The sequence below is a fragment of the Mustela lutreola genome, chromosome 2 (assembly GCF_030435805.1).
Source record: "Mustela lutreola isolate mMusLut2 chromosome 2, mMusLut2.pri, whole genome shotgun sequence".
NCBI lineage: Eukaryota > Metazoa > Chordata > Mammalia > Carnivora > Mustelidae > Mustela > Mustela lutreola.
In genome coordinates, this window is record NC_081291.1 from 152571841 (window position 1) to 152598779 (window position 26939).

Genomic DNA, 26939 nt, shown 5'->3' on the forward strand with positions numbered 1-26939 from the left:
ACTTTGTTGAGAAAGTGAGGTAAGTAGAAAGACTTTTCACTTTACATTTAGTACTCATGTTTTAAGCACAAACTGTGATCTAGGGATTAAACTTAACACTACGAAAAAGATAAACATAGATCCCACGCTCAAGGAATTTACATTATACTAATTTTGCAAATAAAACTGAACAGACTTAATTTGAAAGACATAATATGTATCCAAAAGTTTGGATGTTAAAAAAAATTGCATTTTGGCATAGTCTCTTTAGAATCATTTACTTTTAGAAAATTGTCAAAGATTATGTTTTATTGATTGTTTTGATTATTTATAAAAATATTTTTATGATTTTATTGTTGTCATAAATATAATTTATATTATTCATTTAATAGATGATCAGATCCTATCTATTTTATTCTATGGAATAAGTATTTTATATCTTTCATAGTTCAGGTTACATACCCAATATGCCTGCAGTTTTTGTCTTACATAGTTGATACAGAAGACACAAAAAAAATTTTCTGAAAGCAAAGCTTTCCAAGTATGATGACTATAATTTTAACCAACTATGGCAGATTTATTTGATGGACTCCTCCTTCCTGGCAGTGATGACAATTTAAGTGTGCCGACACAAAGGACCTACTCATTAGCAATGGACAACATTTCATTATATCAGTGTGAAAGAAGAGCAAAGTGTATCACAGTTCTTAGTTCTAGTATTGCTTTTTCTTTTTTTCCCTTTTTTGAATGGAAGATTGAAATCATTAGCTGTCGCTTAAATATATTGCACTGCCTTCTGGCTCATCCAGAATAGTCTGAAATATGGTTAGGAATTTTGTAGGAAATGAGTGACTTGTTTTTTTCAAATTGTTCAAATGTTCTTGTTAATAGTTACTGAATGTTGGAATGAAGATGAAATAAGTTATATGCAAGAGAAGCATTGGGTGTTTTTATATATATATAAATGTATGTTTATATATTATCTGTCTATATGTAAATTGATATATGATACTCTCATATGGCGTTAATTTGCCTGTGTATGTATGTATACAAATACACGTGTGTGTGTGTGTATAATATGTAATATATATATATATATATATAATTTTTTTTTCCAAACCAGATTGCCTACTCCTTGAAGTTTGTTCTTTTGAGTAAACATGTATTAAGTATCTGTTATGTGCAAAATACGGTGCTAGCCCCCGTGGTTGGAACTGGAATCAGGAAGAAAGGGCTGAATGGGACAGAAATCTTGCCCCCGGATATGTTTTTCCATCCATAACTCTATAAATATTGTATCTGGCATGTTGTAGCTGCATAATAATAAGTTTGGGGGATTTTTAAAAGTTTTTTTAATTCCCTCATTGATTTATTGAATATTTACTATGTACTTAATATGTGTCAGGTTTAAATGTTCTCATGATGCAGAGATAAATTTAACTTTTTTTTTTTTAAGATTTTATTTATTTATTTGACAGAGATCACAAGTAGGCAGAGAGAGAGAGGAGGAAGCAGGCTGAAGTCTAATGAAACTGAAGCACACAAGTAGCAACACACCTTTAATCACATCCTCATCTTAATACATGTCAATATTTCTATAGATAATACCACAAACCAATACTATGAAACCACTGTCCCTTCCCCCTAGGGAAAAAAAAAAGGCACTTAAAACTATCAAGCAGGGGACACCTGGCTGGCTCAGTCAGTACAGCACGCAACTCCTGATCTCAGGGTTATGAGTTCAAATGCCACACTGGGTGTGGAGCCTACTTAAAAAAATAAATAATTTTTTTTTTTAAACAACATTGATTCAGTTGAACTTACAAAATACATTACAATAAAAGCACAGTATAAAATGATAAATAAATTTACTGCAAGAATTTTGAAGGAAGGGGTAAGAATTAGCTCTTAAAAAGTCGGTACTACTTTAAAAACTAAGTATTACTAGGAGACTTATTTTTCCAAATGGTACAGACTTTCATTTCCTGTACAGAATTCTTACTGAGGTTGGGTAGAGGTAGAAGTTAATGAGGACACTGCCGTGCTGGAGAGTCATTTTCTCCAGACTGTTTTCTGAGTGGCTAGCGCTGGAGTAACCTAACAAAGAAGGCAGCCAAGGCAGGAATGGCACTAAGACACCAAACTACTCAAGCTGCTAGCTAGCCACCTGTGAGGCCACGAGTCACTACTACTTGTTTCCGGGTCACTCTCCATATTGGGAAAATAAAAAGTCAAAAGGTTGGGTTAATTAAATGAAAAAATTTCCTCTACATTTAAATAATAGTTAAATTGGGGCGCCTGGGTGGCTCAGTGGGTTGAAGCCTCTGTCTTCAGCTCAGGTCATGATCCCAGGGTCCTGGGATCGAGCCCCATGTTGGGCTCTCTGCTCTGCAAGTAGTTTGGGTGATTAAAACTTTTGGCTTAGGTTTGTGTCAGTGATGAAGAAATTGTTGGATTGGGGAGGAACAAATAAATAAAATTAGGGAACACTTCTGTTGTTTTCTTTTCTGGCTACCCAGTAACTTTTGCTTCTTGTTAAGACTGGAGATGACTCATTCATTCATTTGTTTGTTCATTCATTTGTTCAACAAATACTTACTATCTTCAAAATAAAGGCATAAGGGAATACATGGATAAATAAAGATGTGGATCAAGTCGATGAAGGAAGAATAGGCAGTCTAGTATAAAATAGGCATTCCTAGCATGGAGAGCAAGAAATAAAATGTTTCATGAAAGGGGAAATGCAAAGAGCTGTGGGAGTTAAAAGAAAGGGAGTGATCTTTTCCATTTAGGCTGATCCACTAGAAGTTTTTAGAAGAGGTGAGATTTGAAATGGGCCTCAAGAGTGAATGGTGTGGACCCAATTGGGAAAAGATGTGCTAAGTGGATGGAACATTATGGGTAAACACAGATGACAGATCGAATAATTTAGTCTGGTCTCAGAACAGGTTACTTAATAGAATGTTATTATTGTGATGCTGATTACTTTAGACTTTATTCGAATCAAGGTCAGGGATTGGTAAACCGTGGTCTAGCTTACTTCTTGTTTTTATAAATAGTTTTATTGGAACACAGCTACATCCATTGCTTCTGCCTGCTTGTGCATCACAACAGCAGAATTGTGTCCTTGAAAAGGAGACCCAAAATGAGAAAAGAGCTTGTTAATATGCCAAGACATGAATAATGCATCAGGCAAGATTTAAGAACTTTCTAGATGTGAATTATTTTATCAAAATAAAACACACTATTGCTCATCTCTGTAAAAACCCCATGAAGTTTTAAAAATTGCTTTAAAAATTGTTTTAAAATTTTTTTGCCCTCAAAGCCAAAAGTATTTTCTGTAAAAGGCTAGATAGTAATTATTTGTAGAGTCCTGCTTTAGACCTAGTTGGGAACCAGTGATCCAGTCTTGGCTGGAATGGTTTTCAGGAGAGTTTATTAGACAGTCCTTATCAGAAGTGGAGTGGAGATAGGTAATGTGAGGGCTCCTAGGGTTTTTGAATCAATCTATTCCAGTGTCTTCTAGAGAGAGTGGAGAAGATTTGAATGCTAAATAGATTAAGTAGATGGAATCAGTAAGATTTGGTGAAATATTTGATGAGAGAGGCTGTAGAAAGGGAGGAGGCAAGGCTGGAGGAAAGATTTTCAACTTGGGTGACTGAGTGGTTGATGGTGCCACAGAAACAGGGAACACAGAAGGACAAACGCTTGTAAATGTTTGAATGAACTGTTGGAGACAGAACGCTGACATGTCTGTTAGAGAACTCAATATGACCACATAAGGTGGGACCTTATAGTTTCTGCAGGACCCAGGAATATTTACCAGAGTTAACTATGGAGAAATTTTATTATTCCTATTTAAATGGACCAAATTCCTACGAGAATTATTTTTGTGACTGTTGTGCATTTTTAAAAAATTTGATTATTTGGTTTCTTCTGGCCAAAGTAATTTTAAGTAGAAAAACTTTCTTCCCTTTGAAAGGTTTTAAATCAATTTAGAGAGCTTTTCTAAAGTACTTAAACACAGAAATAACAATGCCACTAAAATACGATGGGAAAGTTTTAGCAACCTTAAGTTTTTATTCAGATTCTTACTTGAATTACGTGAATGTAATTTTTGCACTTACATTTTGCTTTAAAATAATTGGTTTTTGTTGTAAAGGTAAAGCATACTTATAAACTACTGAATCATAAAAGTAAAAGTTGCTACAAATCCTCCTTTTCAAGCTACTGGCTTTTGCTAATAGTTTGAGACATACAATGTGGATACTATATCCTTCACTAGGATTATAAAGACAGAAAGTTCTCACTTTCCAAATGTGTATTTATACCTCTAAAGACACAATGCTACCTGCAAAATTTCTGAGTCATTTGGCCTCAGTATCCAATCATGTGATTCTCTGACATAATAAGCCCTTTCTTCTGTGTCCAGACAATGTATTGGGGTTCTTCTGCAACTTGTAGGTCAGTCTCTCTCTCAGAAGTTTTAATTTATTTGCCTTGCTTCTTGTGACTCAATTACCTATGATACTGGTCTTCTTTCCTAATCTTTAATATTATAAAGCATATATCAACAACTGGTAGTCTTCAGGAAAGTAGCCCTGTTAGAAAAGATAGGATTATCTTAGTAGGCAGAAATATAAAGTGGTCATACTGAGGAGCTAGGTTGTACTTGTTTATAAGAAAAAGAGGAAATTGATATTTTTAAAGTATTATTTTGTGTAGTCAGATTCAGTTTTTTAAATCAACAGGGAAAAGTTAGTCTGAGGTTTTAGAACATATTTATTCTGATTTAAAATTTACCTTAACACACGTGTATATAAAAATAAAATTATTTTAAATTACAGATTGGTATAAACTTAAAAGTGAGTTTTTCTTCTGCTTTTCTCATTACTGCAGTCTCTTCTAGTAACAATAATGTTAATTTTCACTTCAGCGAGTACTTATAATGTGCCATGTATTGTTCTTAATTTTTTGGTTTTTTTTCAATAACTCGATGACATCAGTGCTCCCTTCTCCTATGTTCTACATGAAGAAATGGAAGCATAAAGAGTTTAAGTAACTGGTTTAAGGTTACTCAGATAGCATGTGGCAGAGCTGAAATTAGAAATCCAACTAGCAGACTTCAAATTGCATGGCCTCAGTCCCTTTATGAATATGTTATTAATAGTATTATTAATAGTACTAACAGAAGCTTGCCAATTGATTCTGGAAGAAAGAAAAAGCTATGTATCAAAATGTATATATCTAGACATGTTTTAATTTTGAGGTACTGTTTTCTGTAACTGAAGAAAAAATAGATCATAAAATTTAAATCCTCTAGAACAACATAAAATGAAAAGAAATAGTTTCTCTCTCTGATCCCAGCCTTATTTTTACTTTTTAAAAAATTGGCTGAGCACAATTACTAAATTGAGTTGCACATTAGTAACATTTTAACTCTCTCAGTTTTGCTTTAAGATTCAAAAATGTGCTATAAAGTGAGGGTGTGTGTATGTCAAGTATTTGTTACTTGTGAAGTGTAGTTCACCATGAAAGCAGAAGAAACAGAGGGAAGGAGCAGACAGAGGACAAGCAGCTTCCTTTGTAAAGTACAGGACCTGCAGATTACAGAAGCACACCAGTTCCGCCCACATCCCAGGGGACAGACGTAATCATGTGGCCACATCTATCTTCAGAGTAGTCTTTAGCAGGATGGCCATGTGCCCAGTTAACACAGGGGGATTCCATTACTCACATAAATGCTCAGGAAAGTATATGGGATCAGTCAGCATCTCTGCCACAAGGATAAACTTACACTATTCTTGCTAAAGCAATTTTTAAAACTTAGAGATGAGCAATAGTGTGTTTTATTTTGATAAAATAATTCACATCTAGAAAGTTCTTAAATCTTGCCTGATGCATTATTACTATCTTGGCATATTAACAAGCTCTTTGAGAGCAGGGGTGGCTGGCAAAGGCAGTGGAACAGCCTCCTTACTCCTCCACTCACATATCACAGCAGTGTCTCTAGACTATCAGCTGGTAGGAAAACTTGGTGCTGAATTCATCAACATTTGTTTGTTCTTATTGTTTGCTGCCTGGGATGTCAGGCCAATAAATTATGATCTTTAGAAACTTTTGGTCTGATGTGGAAAAAAAAAAAGGATGCGGAAGAATTTGTCGGTTATAACGAAAATAAAGAATTTTTTTTGCGGAGTGGAAGCATATCAGGTAGTGACTGTTACACTTCCAGTTTTGTTAATCATTATCATTCTATGAATGAACAATGAGCAATAATGTCTCCAGAAAAATCAGTGAAACCATAGGCATTAAATTCTAGTGTCAACTTTTAGACTTTTTTTTCAAATATATTGAGTTTTAAAAAGATGCAGTTGTCTAAACACTTTTATTTTAAGATTTTAGGCTAAATAGTGATTCAAATATAAATTTATATAGGTGATATTGAGTAGTTGAACACATTTCATCAAAGATAAAATCTTCAGACATTATAATGGAAGGGTACAAATGACATTGAAAAATTTTTAAATGTCATTAGGCAATTATAATTGCAGCTTCTTTTGCATCTATATTTTATTAAGTTCTATAGCGAGTTATTGATTTCTTAACCTTTAAGCACTGCTTTAGCATTTTCATTTGGGAGGATACTAAGCTAGTACTAAGAAAAGTTGTCTTTGTTTGGACTTCATTTGCCAGTGTAATGTAAACATGAATAATTTAATAAAATCCATATAATTTAACTTGAGGGAAAATTGTTTGGGAGTATTCTGTAAATAGCTGGTATTAATCTTAGGTTGGATTTTAAATTCTAACTTTATTAGTGACTATTTCTTGGTTTATGTGCCTAAATTCTCACAGTGTATTTTAAAACTTCTTTTTCCCCCCTCATTAAACAGCTTTAATGTCATATTTGCTGGTGGTCCAGAAGAAGTTCTAAAAAAGTTCCAAAAGTCAAACCACAAAGTTGTGTTTGCAGCAGATGGAATTCTGTGGCCAGATAAAAGACTAGCAGACAAGTATCCCATTGTGCACATTGGGAAACGCTACCTGAATTCGGGAGGTGGGTAAGATACTGGCAGAGAAGTTTAATGCTAGTCACAGAAAATTATAAAGATTGATGAAACAACCTTTTTTTGAAAGTTTTTAAATTTTTTAATTAACATATAATGTATTATTAGCCTCAGGGGTACAGGTCGGTGAATCGGCAGGTTTACACACTTCACAGCACTCACCATAGCACATACCCTCCCCATTGTCCTTGGAAACAACCTTTTTTTGATATATGTAGCTATAGACATGAAACTTTAAATAACCATTATCTTTTTTATTACTATGAAAAAATATATCAGTTTAGAATCCATGGCGTGTTTTGTAATTGACAAAAGGTTTTCCACATATCATATTATATGATACTCCTAACAAAACTAAGTGGTATAAATATTATTTCCAGATTGAAAGTGGGAAAATCCATGTTTCCCCAATTTAAGTGACTTTTCCTAAAGACATCCAGTTGTTCAAGGAAAAACAACACGGATTCAGGTCTTCTGATCATAGTTTGATGGAGAATTTTCTGGCTATAGGATAATGGGTTTAGTAAGTTCCCATACTTAGGAATAAGTGCAAGGTACAATTACGTAGCTGTAAAAATAGGCATTACTTAATTTTATCTATATTTTAAATATATCAGAGTCACTAGTCAAAAAGTTCGGCATTGAGTGTCTGGGTATAAAGTACTGCATTAGCTTTAATCATGGATTAAAGAAACAAATTATTACATTTTTCCCTCTCATTTCAAAAAATAAAATAAAACTGACTTTGGACATTATTATGACTCCAAAATGTTTTCCTTAGACTGAGATTAATATAAACATATGACCAGAAGATGTAACCAAATAGGATGGGGGACGTGTTAGAAAAACGGTTTGGATGGAATTTGCAAGTGGGAAAACAAAATTTTGGGGGTGATTTGCATGTATATAACTGATGCTATTCAGTCTAGTTCAAGTAAGTACTACTTGAGGTAACAACATTTTTGGATTCTAGGCTCTGCTCAAGCTGCTTATAGCAATGAAACCTTTAGCAAGTAATACAGTTTCTCTGAGATGCATCAATGCCAGCTCTATTTCCCCACAATATATTTTAGCAACCCATTCCCATAGTTGTACCCTGGAACTTGGTCAGCCCATTATAAATACTGCACTTCTGAAACCTTAAATTCCAGTTTGTATTGGCTAGTTTCAGCTCATTTTTTCTCTCCATTTCAATACAACCATAGTTTATCGTTTGGGGGATTTCTTGATCATTTTATTATTCTCCCAATCTATCTACCACCTTTGGATTTTACTTCCACATTCAAGTCAGAACCTAGGTTTTCTCAGATTGGTCGCTCCGACCTCCTTGCCTTAGCCATCCTTTCCTCTTGGATTTATGGTTTTATATACTGATGAAGCCTTTCCTAAGATTGTTGCTCACTTTTTTTTTTTTTTTTTAAAGATTTTATTTATTTATTTGACAGAGAGATACCACAAGCAGATGGAGAGGCAGGCAGAGAGAGAGAGAGGGAACCAGGCTCCCTGCTGAGCAGAGAGCCCGATTGCAGGACTCGATCCCAGGACCCTGAGATCATGACCTGAGCCGAAGGCAGCGGCTTAACCCACTGAGCTACCCAGGCACCCTGTTGCTCACTTTTGATGTCTCTGTCTGAATTCTTAATTATGGATTGGTGCAACTTCTACTTCCAAACTGTCAGGTTCTCAGTAACACACAGCTTTTAATTTATCCGATGTCCTAGATTGTTTAAAAACCATTTAGCTATGGACCTCTGGGGGAAGTTTTATTTTGTATATATTAATCTTTCTTAACATGACATATGTAATAAAATATCATATGTAAATTCATCTAGATATTGATATATTTATTCAAGAATCTAAATTTCAGACAGATGTACAGTGCTGTGGAAACAGCAGAAGACTAGCAAGTGAGTGCCTTTATGAGCTAATTTAATTAAGGAAAAGGTGCTTTTAAGTGGGAAAGAGATCATATAAGGACATCAAAACATGGTTTTTGTGCTTTCTGAAGTCATAGTAATTAAAGTGATGCTGGGAAATCTAAATATATTCAATAAAAGTGTATGTAATTTCATGAATGGGGAGTTATTTAAGGGACAAGAGTTTTGTTTGTGATTTTATCATTTAGTTTAAAAATATATGCCATGGAAAGAAAACATGGTTCCTAACCAGGAAAATTTCACAATGTTATAAACATAATATGGCAGTTTAATAAAAAAATATAAACCATATGAAATATATCTCACATAATTTGAAAATAGATGGAATTTCTTTTCAATTTTGAAATAGATTTATAAAAAGGATAAGAGAAAGTAATTTTTGAAAAACAGCAATATAAGCCTTTGGAAAATGTTATGTGTCACTACTTGGACATATTTTTCATCATAGTAGTTGGGCCATAGGAATTAAAAATGCACTATTTTTCAGTGTTTTAGAATTTTTTAGTTTGATGAAAATAATAAAAATGAGCAACCAATGATTGGTTTAAGCATGTTTTCATTTTGTCTTGTTTTCTCTAGGTAACATTATTCCTAGTCGTATTTCTTTTCATTCTTTTATTCCTACAAGGAAATTTTAATATTGAGTATAAAAAATTAGGTTTTCTTTCAATTCAAGGAGTTTAAAATTGGTCCCTTTTTAGAAGTATTGCATGTCAATGAAACTTAGCATCTTGGCTGCATTTCTGAAATGGAGAGGAAGATTCAAAAGGGGGAAAATGATCCTTTTGTCTTTTATAAACAACTGTTAGTGGCAAATTTAATACTTATGCTCGAAGGCCAAGGGGAACAATCCAATTTTAGACTTCCTTCTCCAGACTATGACACACAAAATCTTGCCAGAAAATGGTTTAGCAGGTACAATAATGACTAGTTCAAGGAAAGGAAAAATTCCCAAAATGGCCTAGATATAGAATTTCTTTGAGATGTTTGCAGTCAGTGACATTTCCAACATTCCTTTGATTTTGTTAGCATCACTGGCACTGATATTAAAACCACTGTAGTAGAGACATTTTTTTTTCCCAGAAACAGTGAATTCTCTCCAAAGGATTCAAGAAAGAGCATTTTAGAAGGTCAAGAAGAAAATTCTCTCTTATTCTATTCTTTTCCTAGTAACTTTTTCCCTTAGGGGCCTTGGAAAACATTACTCCCTCTCTTGTGTCAGTTAATTTGGGGAATGTGTTTATGTGAGTCTCTGATTTGTAGTTGGTGGTAGTAAAAACTCATTCTATTTTAGTTTACATATAAAACAAACAATGCTCAATAACATTTTTTTCATGGTGAGCTGTAAAATTCCAACCTAAGGATTAGGCCTAATGGCTTTATAATTCTATGCAACTGGTCAGTGGAATTTATAGACACAAGCTTTGGTCTTTGACTACTAAATTCTCTAATCTCACTCTGTTATATTGCAGGATTTATTGGTTATGCTCCATATATCAACAAGATTGTTCAACAATGGAATCTCCAGGATAATGATGATGATCAGCTATTTTACACCAAAATTTACATTGATCCACTGAAGAGGGTATGGAATAGCTCCCATTTTCAATGTAACCTCCTAGTTTAAGATGGCTACTGGAGCTCCAGCCATTGCATCCATATTCTAGGCAGTTAACAGGCAAAATAGTAAATAAAGGGCCATCTCAGTTGTATCAACTCTCTTTAAATAACCTTTCTAGAAGAAAAAAAATTCTCTTTTCTTTTACCAGAACATATTTATGTGGCTATGCACAATATGGAAAGAAAATGTTGGCCTTTATTTCAAGCAGAAATAATTATTAAGGAAGGGAATGTAGGGACAATAGCTGTGTTACCAGTCCCTGAGAGAATAATCCTGAGATTGATTTAAATGAAACCTTGGAGAAAAGTAAAACCGAAGTTCCCTAATTTGAGAATATTTTTAGTATATTTACATAATGTAAGTTAATGTTTCATAAATTCACTGTATATAACTGATATAAGTTAGAACTGATATAGTTCTCAAGTGTCCTGAATTGTGTAATTTCTAGGTGGTATTACTCTAAACAAGTTTTTTAAAGTATATTTTATGGTGAGTTTCCAACTCTAGCTGTTTCTGTTCCTTAGATAAATAGTTTAATCATCTAAATATTTTCATTAGACAATACTGAAGAAATGTTTATTCTTAAAATGTTTATTGTTCTTCATCTCAATTTTTTGCTTTCCCACTTATGTGCCTGACAGAGCAAGCCTGAGGACTTGCTTTTAATCTGAGAGGAGAGACCTACTGTTGGCATGAGGTCTAGCCCATGAAGCATCATGCTTGTCTTTCTCAGTGTAGTTCAACTATGAATGCACTTTCAGTCTTATTAGTTGTCTCTGCTTCAGGATGCTTTCTCTGAACTCTCACTGCTGAGTCCATAATATTTTTAGTTGTATAAATCCTGTTTAAGATTTTTTTCAGGACTCTGGACTTTGGAAAACAAACTGAGGGTTGCAGAAGGGAAGGGGGTGAGAGAATAGGGTAGCCAAGTGATGGGTATTAAGGAGGGCACATGTGGTAATGAGCACTGGGTGTTATATACAATTAATGAATCATTGAACACTACATCAAAAACTAATGATGCACCGTATATTGGCTAATTGAACTTAAAAAAAAAAAAAAGATTCTCTGGCAGTATAAAATTTTATCTGGTTAGCATGTGTCCTAGTCTGTTTGTCATAACAAAATACCATAGACTGTTCTGGAGGCTGCAAGTCCTAGATCAGGGTGCTAGCTTGGTTCGTTTCTGGTGTAGACTCTCTGGCTTGTAGACAACAGCAGCTTCTTGCCCTGTCCTCTCATGCTGAAGAGAGAGAGACACACACACACAGACACAAAGGCACATTCAGACATACATGAAGGGGCGAGAGAGTATATATGAACTCTTTGGTGTCTCTTATTATATAGACATTAATTCTATTGTGAGGACATCGCCCTCATGACCTCAGTTTAATCCTAATTACTTCCCAAAGGCCCTGTCTCTAAATACCAACCATCACATTGTAGATTAGGGCTTCATATGAATTTTGAGGGGACACAAACATCAGTCTCTAACAATATATAAAGTCAATTTTAGGAGTATTATTATACAGAGAAATGTAGCAGAAAAACTGGTATGTTGAGAATCATAAAGTTTGTAAAGCAGATTAATCTTTATGATTACACTGATAATTATAAACCTATTGTAGTAGGCGGATTGGGGATTATGCTGCAATAATAATCCCAACCCCAAGAGCGTAACACAACAGAGGTTTGATTCTCCTGCTCTACGTCCACTCTAGGTCCGCAGAGGGTTTCTGCTTACCGTTCTCACCTGGGACCCGGGCTGATGGAGCAGCCATCTTAGACTTTACCAGTGCATGTCCCAGAGAGAGAGCACACTTAGGGTCTCAAACTGTAAGCTCCATGCTCCAGGTTAGAAGCAAAATATTTCAGCTCTGCTAAAAGTCACTGGTCAGAATTAGTCATAAGGTAAGGAAGTGGAAATATTTGGAGGGTAGCATGAATACTTTGCCATTCCCTTTATCCTTTAACTCAATCAACTATAAAATTACAGTCTTTCTGTCTTTCAGAAGAATATTGCTGGAAAAATTCACAAATAAGATCCTTAAAATCTGCAAAAAATAAAATATAGTAACATGATAGTATTGTTTGCATATTTCAATGGTATCTGTATTCTCCTTTTTAGGAAGCTATTAACATCACATTGGATCACAAATGCAAAATTTTCCAGGCATTAAATGGAGCTGTAGGTATGTTTCCTAAATACTGAATTGCTCATGTATGCAAATGAATACAAGTGTTTTCAACTGTCTGTCCTTTGTCATATCTATTTTGGGGGTATGATTAAGGTTTATTGTATAGATATTACCACTTTTAAAATATAATGGACTTGAGGGGGCGTCTGGGTGGCTCAGTGGGTTAAGCCTCTGCCTTGGGCTCAGGTCATGGTCTCGGGGTCCTGGGATCAAGGGTCCTGGGATCGAGCCCCTCATCAGGCTCTCTGCTCAGCAGGGAGCCTGCTTTCCCCTCTCTCTCTGCCTGCCTCTCTGCCTACTTGTGATCTCTCTCTCTCTCTGTCAAATAAATAAATAGAATCTTAAAAAAATAAAATAGAATAAAAATAAAAAATAATGGACTTGAGCGAGCTTAACTTGACATAATGAAATTCATTTACTTAAAATCATGTCCTAAGACTGGTGCAAAAAAAGATAAGCTTCTCGCTTTAGGTAATTTAGAATTTAGTGTTTCACCATCTGGAGACTGTAGATATATTTTTAAGTTAATTATACTTTATTATTACACATTTTTCAGTATAAGTTCTTCATATTGTGAATTATCAGGAGTATGAGTATTAGAGTACTTTACCTAGCTGAAGGTAACTGGTAATCAGGCACATATACTATGGAATGTGTGGGTGTTTGTGTGTCTGTGTTTTTGTGTGCCTATGCATGTATGCCTGTGTTTGTTTTCCTTGATAGACATATATCTTAGCAAAAATATACTAATACATCAATTAATTAATATATTAAAAATAAAAACACATTAATTCACTAATGCATTAATACTTTAAACATTAAAAATACATTGCAATTCAGTACAACTCTTCAAGGCAGTGCATACACTATAAAGTTTCTCAGGATGAAAGCATTTAGTTTGGAGTGTTTAGAAAATGTGGGAAACAACACCACCTGACCTGTGTATTCCTGGAATTGGCATGAGGCCTGATTTTCAAGAACTGGCAGTGCTCTCAATGATGTCCAACTGTGGAGACCTTGCTTATGTCTGGCAGTGTTCTATTTCCCATATTTATGTTGTTATTATCATCATGAGAACTTTGAAAGGCAGGCAAGGATCCCATTTCACAGTTGAATCAATTCAATGGTTTAGTTCATCCTGGATCACATGACTATCCAGAGTCCTTGGGGGCAGGATTATAAAGAAGCTTTCCTTCTGCCGGAAACCTCAGTGGCTTAGCACCTCAGTTTGCTGGTGCCTGGCTGGAGTGATTGAAGTGCTCTCTGGTGTGGCTTAGGCAAAATTCATAGAAATGTTGTGGCACATGGAATGGCACTTGCGGGAGATTCTCCAACAACCAGAAGATAGAGAATAATGTACACACATATATGTAGATATGAATACACACACATTTTAAATGACTAAAATCTGTCCTTTTTTTTCTTTTTAACCTAGATGAAGTTGTTTTGAGATTTGAAAATGGCAAAGCCAGAGCTAAGAATGTATTTTATGAAACCTTACCAGTGGCAGTTAATGGAAATGGACCCACCAAGGTGAGTCACAGTGATTTTTCCCCGTTTCTTTATTTCTTGGAGATAGACTTTAGAGCAACATATAGAATGTCCTTTCTCCTTCTCCTTCATCCCCTTCCCTTCCCTGCCTCACCTTCTCCTCGTCCTTTTTTAGTGTCTTTAAGAGGCTTTATTTTGGTGCTAGCAATCTACTAGCTTCATATTTTACACTGTAAATTATGTGGTTTCCTTCAGATTCATCCAACTGATGAGATCGCCTAAGCAAAGGGATACCTTTCCATTCTGTTTTTAACACATTTCACTTTAGTGCTTAATAATAACAGCAAACGAGAGAATAAGTCGTATCTCCCTCATACAGGATACCCTATCTGAATAGGAAATGTTCAGGTCTGTAAGTCACCATTTTCTTGCTTAACAACTCTGTTGAGATTGAGGTGTAACTTTTTATGGCCGGAAGCTTCTTGCACTTATGTTCTACAAAGTTTACTGGGTTATCATTGACAAAGATTTAATGGGACTAATGAAATTTTGGATCCTTTTCAAATATATATAATTGAGCTTGCTGAAAATGTTATTGAGAGAAAAATTCATGGATAAGTTTGGTAGTTATCTATCTATTTATCATTTAGGTATCTATTTCATAAAAATTGTGCTTAAAGCAGTGTTAGGAGATACTAAGATGCCTAGTGTACTCACAAGTCCCTGGAAAAGAGATGAACAGATCTGCGCTGTGGGAAGAGGGGGTAGGGTGATGTCTGCTGTTTCAGAGGACTGAGTAGTCTGGAATTCCAGTGTAAGCTACATGGATGGGAAGAAATGCAAGGGGAAGCCCATACTGGCAGCTTTTCCGTGATCAGATTGGAAGAAGTAGATTCCTCTTCTCTAGTTCATCTTTCTGCCTTGTTTTTTGTCCCATTCCAGACCTCCTGCAAATCCCTCTTGCTGGGTCAGTAACGACTCTCAATCTTGGATCAGTTTTCCTTGCTCTATCCTCTCCTACTCATCAGCATTTTAAAGATCCTCTAGTTTTTCCCATTTTAAAACAAAACGGAGCCAGCACAAACTAAAACATCCTCCTCCATCCCCAGCCTTCCATCCTGCGTGTCTCCCCCCTCTTCACAGCCACATTCTTTAAGGAAGAGACAACTTACTGCCACCTTAGTTCCTCTTCCCACCATACAGGAAGTGCTCCGCTGACATCTGTTGTGACATCCTTTTCAGCCCTCATTTTTACGTTACCCAAAGATAACATTTGACCATGTTCATCCCACTTGGTTCTCTTTCTCTTTGTTTGCACAGTTCTCTGCTGGTTTGTCCACTAATTGTCTGGCCTCTTGAATCTCTCTCTTTTTCTCTTTTATTAAATCTAAAAAATCTAACACATTGTGTGTGGGGGTGACTTGGGGGTGGTTGGGGGCATTCCCTTTACTTAGTTTAGTTTCAGTGAAGCATTCCACAGGTATCGATCTGAGACATCTTCCTTTTCTCTTCTACACAAATTCTTGGTTAATTTGCTTCATTCCTAGGTCAGCCAATCCTATCTTAATGCTGGTGATTTCTACGTCCTTGCTTTAGCTCCTGTGTCTTCCTTGACCTCCACGTCTGCATACTTCATTGGTAGATTTATTTGTGTATCGTATGAGACCTGGAGCTTAAGACCAGCTCTGCCTCTTCTTTCATCCATTTGGTTAACTGGAAACTAGGTTTTGTTGTGTTCTGATCGCTTGCCCACTCCCAATCCAAGAGCTGCTTTTTCTGACTTCTGTACATGGAGGTTTGTCTAATATTCTCAGTGCCATTGATAGCTTCCTTAGTTCATGCCACCTGCAACCTACCACCCCTCACATTCACCCACCAGGAGCCTGGAACTAGGGCATTTGGCTAAAGCAGAAAGCCAGTCACGTCACTTACTTGTGTAATGCCCTCGGTGGACTTCAGGGTAAAGATCCAAATTCTCAACTGGTTTTTAAAGCTCTTTTTAAAATTTCACTCTGGGTTTAGTGGTCACCATTGCATCTACTACCCCTCTCCTGACCCTACAAATATCCACACATCCATTTCTCATACTCACTCATTCTCTCCCCCTTTCTCTCCCTTAACTCCTACCATTCTGAATTACTTTGAACTTTGCAAGTTTAGTGTTTTCTCTTTCTACAAATCTTATGTACCTGCCTTTCATTCACATCTCTGGCCCCAGTTCCCACTTGCTGTACCCACTTACTAAATCTTCTTTACCTTTTAGGTGTCTAAAAGGACTAAAGACTAAAGGACTAAAGACTTAGGACTAAGGACTAAAGACTTAGGTCTCCTGCATACTTTTATAATATTTGGAACTTCCTCTGTCACAGTACATATTGCCACATGCTGGACAGGGGTGAAATCTACTTTTTGTTTCCCCAGGGTCCAGCCCATGTCTGGCATATATTAGCCTTTCAAAAAAATGTTAAGAGTATAGAAACAATCTAATGACCTAGCATTATTCTTGAAAGTGTTAAGACAGATGATTTTTTGGCAGAGCAAAAATTCATAAAATGGAGGTGGGTCCTGGAACTCTCCATAAGCAGATAAATGGACAGATTTGTCTACGAAGCACTTTACAGGATGTGCGTGTGTGTGCATGCACGTGTGTTTGTGAGTGTGCGTGCATGCTCACGGTGTCTGTCCTAGCTCTCTGTCTGAGACCCTTAGTGCCAATTAGGCCAGGACTTTTGCACAACCGGACATCTTTTATAACTAAGTAGGGTGCTGCTGCTTCTTGGTAATTTTTTAAATCAAATGTAAATTCATTGTTTTAATCTCCTCATCCTTGCCCTTTTTCTAATATCTTATATTTTCCTACACAATCATGCACTTTATTCAGGTTTTAAAATATACTTCCATAAAGTTGAAACAGTGAAATGATCCCATCTTGTGTATATTCCTGGGATTCTATTTGGCAACAAAGTGAAGTAAATTTTTTTTATTATAAAAATTATATTTGTTATGGGCATTGGGAAGGGTATGCACTCTGGTGAGTGCTGTGAAGTGTGTAAGACTGATGATTCACAGACCTGTACCCCTGAAGCAAATAATACATCATATGTTAATTTAAAAAAATATACTTACTATAACAAAAACATCTGAGAAAAGATCATGTAAATAAACTTTTACTTTATGTTAATACCTTATTTAGTAATATTATGTTAAAGTTGGAGGCACATGAATAGATCACATTTTCCCCTGCATCCAGGCTAATGGGGAAAGAAAGCAGATTATTCTCTAGATACAAACTTGGTTTTTTTAGTCCTCATGAAAGGCAAAAGGATATTCTGTATGAATTTTTGTAAGTTAATTTTACTTATTATTTTATTTAGTAAAGGGTGATTATAATGTCAGTGTCTTTGGACCATAACATTGACCTAACATAATATTTAAGCCATTTCTTTCATTTAAAAATTGAACATAATCTGTAAATGATAAATTGTTTTTAATGTGTTTGTGGACTGAAGTTATTAAAGTTATTTTCTCTAAATCTCATGCTATTAAAATTTTTTAATTATAAATTAAATTTTTATATATAAATTTTTAATTAATAAAAAATCACTTTATTCCACTAACCTACACTTTGATATTGTTTTGTTCATGATTTCTTTCGGTTTTTATGTCCTTTTCGTCTATATCTATAAGCATTAAAGTTTTCATTTGTTTTCATAATGATATGTAAATAATTTTGTTTTTAAGTAATATTTTATTTAAGATATGTTCTTTAAAATAAAGTTTTATTTTATTTAAAATGTGTTATTTAAAATAAAGTTTCATTTTATTTGAAATATGTTATCTACCTAATTATTTTCATACTTGGTTAGATACATAGAATCTGATATAAATAAGTTTTTAGACAGGAACTGTGATTTCTGACTGAAACTTTACTTTTTATTCTTGAAGCTCATTTACTGTTAGTAACACATCATAAGATGCTTACTTTAATACCTAACCTTTTCTTTTAAATATCAGATAATATACATGTTAAAGTAATCATGAAATTGGTGGTATTTTTATTGAAGCTAAGATTGAACAGAAGAAGATCCAATCACCTAATTTGCATATGAAAATAAGCATTTCTGAAAATAATTTGCAATAAAAATAGGGATGTTAATTTTGTACATACTTGTTCACTATGACCTTGAATAATTGGATGATTTGGAAGAAAGAGTAGGAGAAAGAGAAAGAAAAAAGAAAAGAAACAGAAAAGAAAAGATTGGTTGGAAAAGTTTCTCTGCCAATGAAATGACATCATTCCTGGAAAGGGTTTGATAATTGTGCAAGAAGGATCAGAAAAGTACTACCACCTAGTAGCTGAGAACTGCCTGGAACAGCCAAACGACAGAAACAGTTTTCTGAACTTTCCAAAGCTGCCAGCATAAATGTGTGCAGATTTTAATGAAGAAAACAGATGTAAATGAAGGGGGGTGGGTGGGTGATGGAAAGCTTCTCCATGTGTAGTGAGAGATCCAAAAGAGAGAGGTGTCCAGTCATAAGTAATGCTTTTAAAATATCTTAATTATCCTATGAAAATTAAATTGAGGTATAAAAAGAAAGTGGAATGGTTAAAAATAAATTCTTAATTCTGAAAACTAAAAGTAATGCCTTTTATGCTCTAACCTTTTAAAAGAGATTGATCATTTTCACATTCACATAAGCATTCTAATAGACTGATCAATAATTCATGAAATAAATATTTAATTTTTATGAGATTTCTGAGATGAGGAAAGTCCCAGTGTTTACACATTGTTGGGAATTCTAGATATGGCCAACTATTTGGGGGAGGTTTTTTCTTTAAAAAAAACAAAAATTATATTTCCCACTAGCCTTTAAAAAGGGGCTTTAAAATTTCTTTTAGAAATAATTCTTAGTATAGGATCCATTTTCACATGAATCTTTTTTCTTCCTTCAAAACCATATTATATAGAATGTGAATGATTGATGTTTGCATTTGTAATTTGACAATAGCAAAACTTTTGTTTTTACTTTAGAGGCACATTTAAAATGACCACATTGACTCTTGAAATGTCATTAATGAATTTCATGAGTACATATTTCCTGCCTTGTAATTTGTTTTCTGAATTATCATGTAGTACAAAAGAGATGTGAATGAGTTACTTTTCCACGTCCTATGATCATACTCTACAGATTACACAAAGATTTTCTCATTGTAATGAATATTGTACTGTTTGAACAACATTTGTTTCAGTTTTAGTACAGAAGAAATATGTGGATGGTATCTGAAATATTTGAGAGGAATCTAGAAAAATGGTACTATACTAATTACCTCGCCTATTCCGAACTGGAGGATCTTTTATGGTCTTAGGAAGCTAGAAAAATCCAGTTGGCACTTCTGTACATTTTTGACCATCTTTAATATATTGACATGTTTTTCTTTTGAGTTTATCTCACCTTTCTAATGAAGACTTAATGATTTTATAAGCATAGTGATGATTTTATGTGCTTCCTTTTCACAGTACTATAAAATCACAGCTAAACCTAGTTTGCTGCAGCTTCACTATCTTGAGGTAAAATAGTTTTTGAAAAGAAATTAAAAACATAAAAATTTAAAAACTACAAATGTTCATACCACTTCAGGTATTGAAATTGCAGTAGAAAAGTGTGCTGATTTTTTAAAAAGTAAATCAGAATTTTCCCTATAATGTTTGCACTCTAGAAATACTCTGAATTTGTTCGAGGGCTCATATTTTAGTGTTTATGTCTCTATCTTCATTTTCTTCACCCAAAACACACACAAGCGACTCATATTTTACAAATGAAATGATTGCCAGTAGATGCCTGAGGAGAGGGCAAGATGAGTTACAAAGGAGATGCTCTGAGTGGTCTGAAAGGGGTAGATGGGGAAGCAGTATTATACTTCAGTTTACTGTTTATAGGATTTGTGGGGGGTAGGGGGCAGTAATTAGGACCTTGTTCTAGATCTGTTCTAATCTGTAAGCTTTCTTTTCCTGAAGTCAGTGCCTCTGAACCACTGCCCAGAAGCATAGTTTATAGTCATAGGTCACAGAGCTTCCTGGAAGAGTTTAGTGCTTTTTGGTGATAAGGTAAATATATAATACCTGTTTTGTGTGGTGATGGTTGGCAAGAGATTACACTGGCACTGCCCCCATCCACTGCAGGTGTCTGCACTAGGCCTTTTATCATATTTATTTTATTACCAGATTACAGTTCCCATGATGGCTCTTATCAATGGTGTTTTTGCTAAGTCTCATTAACTCAGTTAAAACTGTGTTTCATTATTTGGCATATTTCTTAAATTCTGTCTCATCTGGTATTATTTCTTACATACTGAAATAAAGTGACCTTGTGAGTTATAAATAATTTTTTGGCCTTTCTAGACAAAGTTTGCCCTGATTTTATGATTCATCATCTGGAGAGAATTTAGTTCAGTGTATACCTCTAGGTGCTAAATGTTAGCAGAATTATTAAGGAATCTATCTAATGCAGAAAACCTGCTTTGAAGCTAGATGTTTATGGAATGAAAGCACATTGATAGGAAAGGCTTACTTTCTTAATACAGTTTTCCTTCATTTACTAGATTCTCCTGAACTATTTTGGAAACTATGTACCAAATGCATGGACGCAGGATAATGGCTGCACTCTTTGTGATCTGGATACCATTGACTTATCAACAGTAGATGTGAGTGAATTGACTATGTGTGAAATGTAGAAATAAAAAGCACAGTGTCATGAAATGCAATGATTTTTCAAAAGAAGCGTGTTATTTTATAGTTTTAGTGATCTGGTAGATAATGGATTTATAAAGCCAAAACATGATGACTCAGAAAATTGCTAGATTTGTGTGTTTCTGAACTGTTTTTGAAAGTAAAACTGGCTAGTAATTGATCCCAACAAAAGGGACTTAGTTGTTAAATATTTAATAGCTTTTTATGATCGGATGCTCTTGTTTTTAGTCTGCTAACTTAATCAAAACACTGATTCACAGACCTGTACCCCTGGGGATAAAAATATATGTTTATAAAAAATAAAAAAATTTTAAAAAAAAAAATCTTAAAAAAAAAAAAAAAACACTGAGGGAAAAATGCTTTAGCATTTGTATTGACTAGTATTCTCTGTGCTTAATTTTCAAAATTGATGATTTAAAAAAAACATATGATTATAGAACCAAAGATTTTATTGTAAGTATTTTACATAAAGTAACTCAATTAAAATTCACAAAATCTCTTAAGTACCATTGATTCAGTTTTACAAATGAAAAACTGAAGTACATACAAATTAAGTAATTTTGCTTAAGGACACCCGGTCTTTTTAGGCATTAAAGGTGGCATTTGAATGTAGGCAGTCATCTCTAGACCCTGTGTTCTTGACCACTGCAAGTACATATTATATGCCAGGCACGGTGCTATATGTTTCATAGACATTCATATACAATTATAGCTGTAGGTTATCTTTTATACATTGAGGGTAAAGGAGCAATGAGAAATAATATTTACCTATAGAACATTTTGATGCATTCTTCTTCTGTCATCAACCAGAGCAGTTTTAGGATACCTTATAGTAACATTTTTCTTCCAAGAAATTGCTCGTTACTTGGAAGATTTATTGTGTATATGAACAGCTGGATTCTAGGGATGATTTTGTCATTAAGACTGATTCTTTCCTTCATTCATCATAGGTTTATTGAGTTTCTACCACATGCCAGATAGGTAGAACCAATATAAGCAAAAATAAAATTCCCAGTTATATGGTCTTTGTAACTCCTGGATCCGTGTGAATATAATATACTCTAACTGGAAAGAACTGAAGTTCCTGAATTAGTTTCTCTGCTTATCACTGTCTAAAAGGAGGACAAAGAGTAACTTGTGCACATTTAGGAGCTTCTGAATAGAGCCTTACTTTTCTTAAAAATAAGACTTTTTGGCTGGTGTCTCAAATAACAAACTGAATATTTCCTATCTGGAAAGAGTGCCAGAATATTTCTGAATGAAGCAGCACCGTGATGTTTAAAAATCCATCCTGATCTTTATTGCAGAAAGTAGCGTTGTCCTTTAGAGGGAGCATTAATGCTTTTTATCTGTTTGGTCTTCCTTTACAAAAACTTTCTTGTGCAAAGATAGAAAAATATTTACTTAAGTTAAAAAATATTTACTTAAATTTTTAAACATTTTAGTTATTATGCAGTAGGGATATGAAAATTAAAATTATGTGGGTAGTTAATATCTCAGGCCACCATATTCTTAGATGTGGGCATTGGCAAGTTTCTTTCTATGTAAAGAAATATTATATAAATAATATTTTATATGTATAAATTATATATACATATGAAGTGCTAAGCCTTCAATATATGTTAACTGTTGTATTATCATTAATATATAAAACAAACTTAGATGGATAATGAAAAGGTAACACATTGAAACCCTGATCTTTACCTACTAATTACATATTCTGAGTTGCTTAATTTCTGTAAATTCCATTTTCCTCATGTGGAAATTTGGAATAATAAGTAACTCTAAAGTTATTATGAAATGTATTATTTCATTTAATAAGGGAGAGTTGTAATCTTCTTTTTACTTATTTCCCCTCTTAAACTGAGAACTCTTAGAGGGTAGATATTTTGTCTTTAGTTGTTTGTATTCTTTTATTCAGTAATAAATATTTGGGTGAGTGAATAAATTGATAAAGAAGTCTGATAGTATATAAGGTGTACTTGAATGCAAACAAATAATAAGTTATGATCCAGGTAACAAATATATGAAGCATCCATCATGAAAAGATGGGAGAGGAGGTACCTAATTCAGTACAAACATATATGATACTTATAAAAATCTTTAATTTTTAAATTCAGGCTTTAAGACATGTTTTAAAAAGGCATTATAACAAAATCTTTCATATAGTTTTGATAATAACACTATTACATGGTCATTTACTTACGTTTTGGTCTTCCACAATCATTTGTAAATTTTTTAAGCCAGGAACGTTTTACTCCTTGTTGTAAGTGTTGCTCATCATAAGGATGAACAAATAATAATGACTATTTCAAGAGTTCTCATTGCAATGAATGAAAGATAAACTATCCTCTAAAACATAACCAAAAAGAATTCTTAAAAATCTATAGAAATAGATTGAACAAGATAAACTATGTTAGTGAAAGAAAATGGTTTTCTTATATATATAATAATGAAGCAAAATAAAGTACTATCCATAAAGGAGAATAAAAGAAATATTTAAAGATAGAGATAAAGGCTCAAGACCTCTATGATTGCTTTATCTGAGCTATAAATTAAACGCTGAATTTCCAAGCCATAGAAACCAAAAGGGAAACACAATTAGCATTCTGATTCTTAGATGAAGATGATAAGTAGATTCAAATGTAAAGGACATTTCTTTAAAAACTATCATAAAGGAAGCATTGAATGGTAGAGTAGGTAATTTCCTTTATTACTTTTATATAATAAATATGATAGTGAGTTTCCTCTTCAAACTTAAGTCATAATGTCAAGATATGGTTGGGTAAATCACTTTGATGGGGGCCATAGGAGTGTATTCTAAGTGTTAGACAATTGCCACGGGATGATTATATTTAGCAGATTATGTTGAACTCATATTCCTAATATATTTTATGTTGTATTGATTAAGACTTAAATAGTATTTAGAGTACATCCACACTAGTAATAATTTGCTTTTATGTTTGCCATAAAACAAAGGTCCATCCAAATGTAACAATAGGAGTTTTTATTGAACAACCAACCCCTTTCCTACCTCGATTTCTGGACATATTGTTGACACTGGATTACCCAAAAGACGCACTTAAACTCTTTATTCATAACAAAGTAAGTATTTGAGAAATGAATATTTTATGTGAAAACTGTTTTTGATCTTCTTTGGAACTATTTGCTATTATTTATTTATGTCTAAAATAACCCATTGAGCTAAATACAGTGGAGAATTTGAGGGGTAATTACTGCCTGGTTTTTTAGGACCTAAGGACTTTAGAGTCTGAAAACTAGTATCACAATATTGGAGTGAGTTCCATGAAACCCAATTTTGTAGACCCCAAATAGTGGAATATCAGCTACTTTCATATGGCTCAGTTTAATATATAAGTGAAGAAATGCCAAAGGTCCTTATATCCCTTTGCCTTTGGGTTAGTTCTAGGACCTTTGATGGAACTGGTCATGAAATTGTTTGCAGTTTAAGTTAATACTGTGACATCAGAACTGAAAATAGCTTCCAGATATTGTATTGTTTTGATTAATCATATAATGACATTCTCTTCCCTAAAGGATTTTGAATCTGTCATTTCCTCCAAAAATAATCAGAACCTCCCCCAAACCTCCCACATATAATCTAAACTTAAAGACATTTTTCCTCAACATTTTTCCATTTACTTGTCTCTTTCCAGTTAAAACAATTGACACTCAACATCTTCTAGAAAAATACAATAACTATGAAGTATGCATTTTCTGTTTTGCCCAATGCTTTTTGTTTAACATTGTTCTTTCTTCCTAAGGTATATGTCAGCTTATCATTTGCCTTTTCCAGAGAATATTTTAAATTTGCAGAAAACCAGCTAAAATTAGCTTAAAGGGTGAATCATTTAGCATTTGCTTCGTAAAATGTGTCATGATATATTTATTTACATTGAAATTTTTTTTTTTATATTGTGTCATTATATTTATGTCCCCCTCCTTTCATAGGACCTTGTGATGAGAAGGGATTTTGTCTTCTCTTTTTTTATATATAAAATTAACTCTGTGCAGCTTTTATGCTATAAGTAGTTTTAACAAACTGTGAAAATCTTTCAAATAACTTAGTGAAACAATACACAAAAAGCTCTGAAATGCTCTAATGTTGGACACACATAATCTTATCTAAATTTTAGCACAGTTGAATCATACTAATTTGATGAGTTTTATGCTCATGATTTCCTATTATATTTCCTTATCAACGAAGTTTTGTTAAACTTTACCTACTTTTTGTAAAAATACAATTTTATATATGACCATTTTCTCTCTGGCTTCAGAGAGAATTATAATACTTATTTTATAAAATATTATATTTATAACTTAGATTAATATCTATTAGGTTTAATAGACTTTTTTTGGATATTGGATGTTTTAAAGCACATGTCTGAAATTCTCAGTCTACGAGCCATTTTTCCTTCAAAGAGAAACATTTTGTAGCACTCAGGATTTAAATATTTCTTCAAGTACATGTCCAGGAGTAGATGTTAGAAAAATCTTGTGTATCTTCTATTTATAAGATATTGATATGTATCTATTTTAGATTCTTCATTTGATATTTAGGTGACATTTAAATATAATGTGTTTGATATAGGTTATTTCATCTGTAATTGAGGGAATATGTTAATTGTGGAATTCACAACTTTGAATATGATGCCAAAGCTACATATGAATACTTCTGAATAGTTCAGTCATCCTATTGTCATTTTCACACTAATTTTCCATTTCTAAAATATATTACAGGAAGTTTATCATGAAAAGGACATCAAAGTATTTTTTGATAAAGCTAAACGTGAAATCAATACTATAAAAATAGTAGGACCAGAAGAAAATCTAAGTCAAGCTGAAGCCAGGAACATGGGAATGTATGTTTTAATCAATTTAAATTAAGTAATTGCTACTAAAGAAATATGAAGAAAAACAACTTTTCTTCAAAATTAGTATCCTGAACTTGAGTATGTCAACTCTGTGTGTGTGTGTGTATGTGTTCACGCGTATGTACTTGTGTATGCTCATGAGCCACACCTCTACTGTTACACTGTATCTACATTTGTGTGTATTTACTTGGCAATGGAAATTACATACATAATACATATAGATATACATATATAGAGAGAGACAGACAGATATGGCTAAGAGTCAACATATTTAATCAAACTATTAATTGAACTGCAGATCAAGATTTTAAAACATACTCCAACAGTGGTGCCTGGCTGGCTCAGTCAGAAGAACATATGACTCTTGATCTCTGGGTCAGGAGTTTGAGCCTCACATTGGGAGCAGAGATTACTTAAAATAAGATATTTAAAAAAATCCTTAGACAAATCAATAGTATGGTTGTGGTAGCAGTGAGTTAAATGTTTACTATCTGAAGATTATGTGTGGCGAAAATGTGTATTTCAGATTATGGGGTGTGAAGGGTATTCCTATTTTCTAGCCACCTACTAATCTAGATAAAACTATAACCCTCCAAAGAAAGTTTTAGGTTCTTTGTTTAGCCAGATTACTAGTAAAATTCTGGTTATAATAAAACAATCATTTTTCAGTGAATGTTAATTGAATATGCCAGCAGTGAGTTAAGAGCTGCTGAGAAAAAGGTGAATAAGTCATGTGACTTCTCTTCAGATGTTCTCATGTGTTGTGGAAGCTCACGGTACAGAGTGATGGGTAGTGCCTTGTGTGAGAATAAAGATATAAGCAGGAAAACGGGCCTCAGAAAGACAAAACTAATGGTTCCATAATTTATTCATTGGAGAATGAATAAATGGATCCACATTTGGAACTTATTTTCTCTAAGTTTTTTTTAATATACTTTCTTGTGTCTGGCTTCTTTGGCTCAGTACAGTGTATTTTGATTCACTCATGTCAATACAGTT

At 33.8% G+C, this 26939-nt stretch overlaps 1 protein-coding gene across 2 annotated transcripts in view; it reads left to right on the plus strand.

Moving 5' to 3' along the window:
- Nucleotides 1-26939, plus strand: part of PLOD2 (procollagen-lysine,2-oxoglutarate 5-dioxygenase 2) — a 96227-nt gene that overhangs the window by 50610 nt on the left and 18678 nt on the right. For both annotated transcript variants that reach the window (XM_059163838.1, XM_059163837.1), the window contains exons 4-10: nucleotides 6876-7039; nucleotides 10459-10571; nucleotides 12736-12799; nucleotides 14241-14338; nucleotides 20898-20999; nucleotides 24025-24150; nucleotides 25807-25928. In XM_059163838.1, the coding sequence (XP_059019821.1) occupies nucleotides 6876-7039; nucleotides 10459-10571; nucleotides 12736-12799; nucleotides 14241-14338; nucleotides 20898-20999; nucleotides 24025-24150; nucleotides 25807-25928 (789 nt within the window). The remainder of the gene's footprint in view (nucleotides 1-6875; nucleotides 7040-10458; nucleotides 10572-12735; nucleotides 12800-14240; nucleotides 14339-20897; nucleotides 21000-24024; nucleotides 24151-25806; nucleotides 25929-26939) is intronic.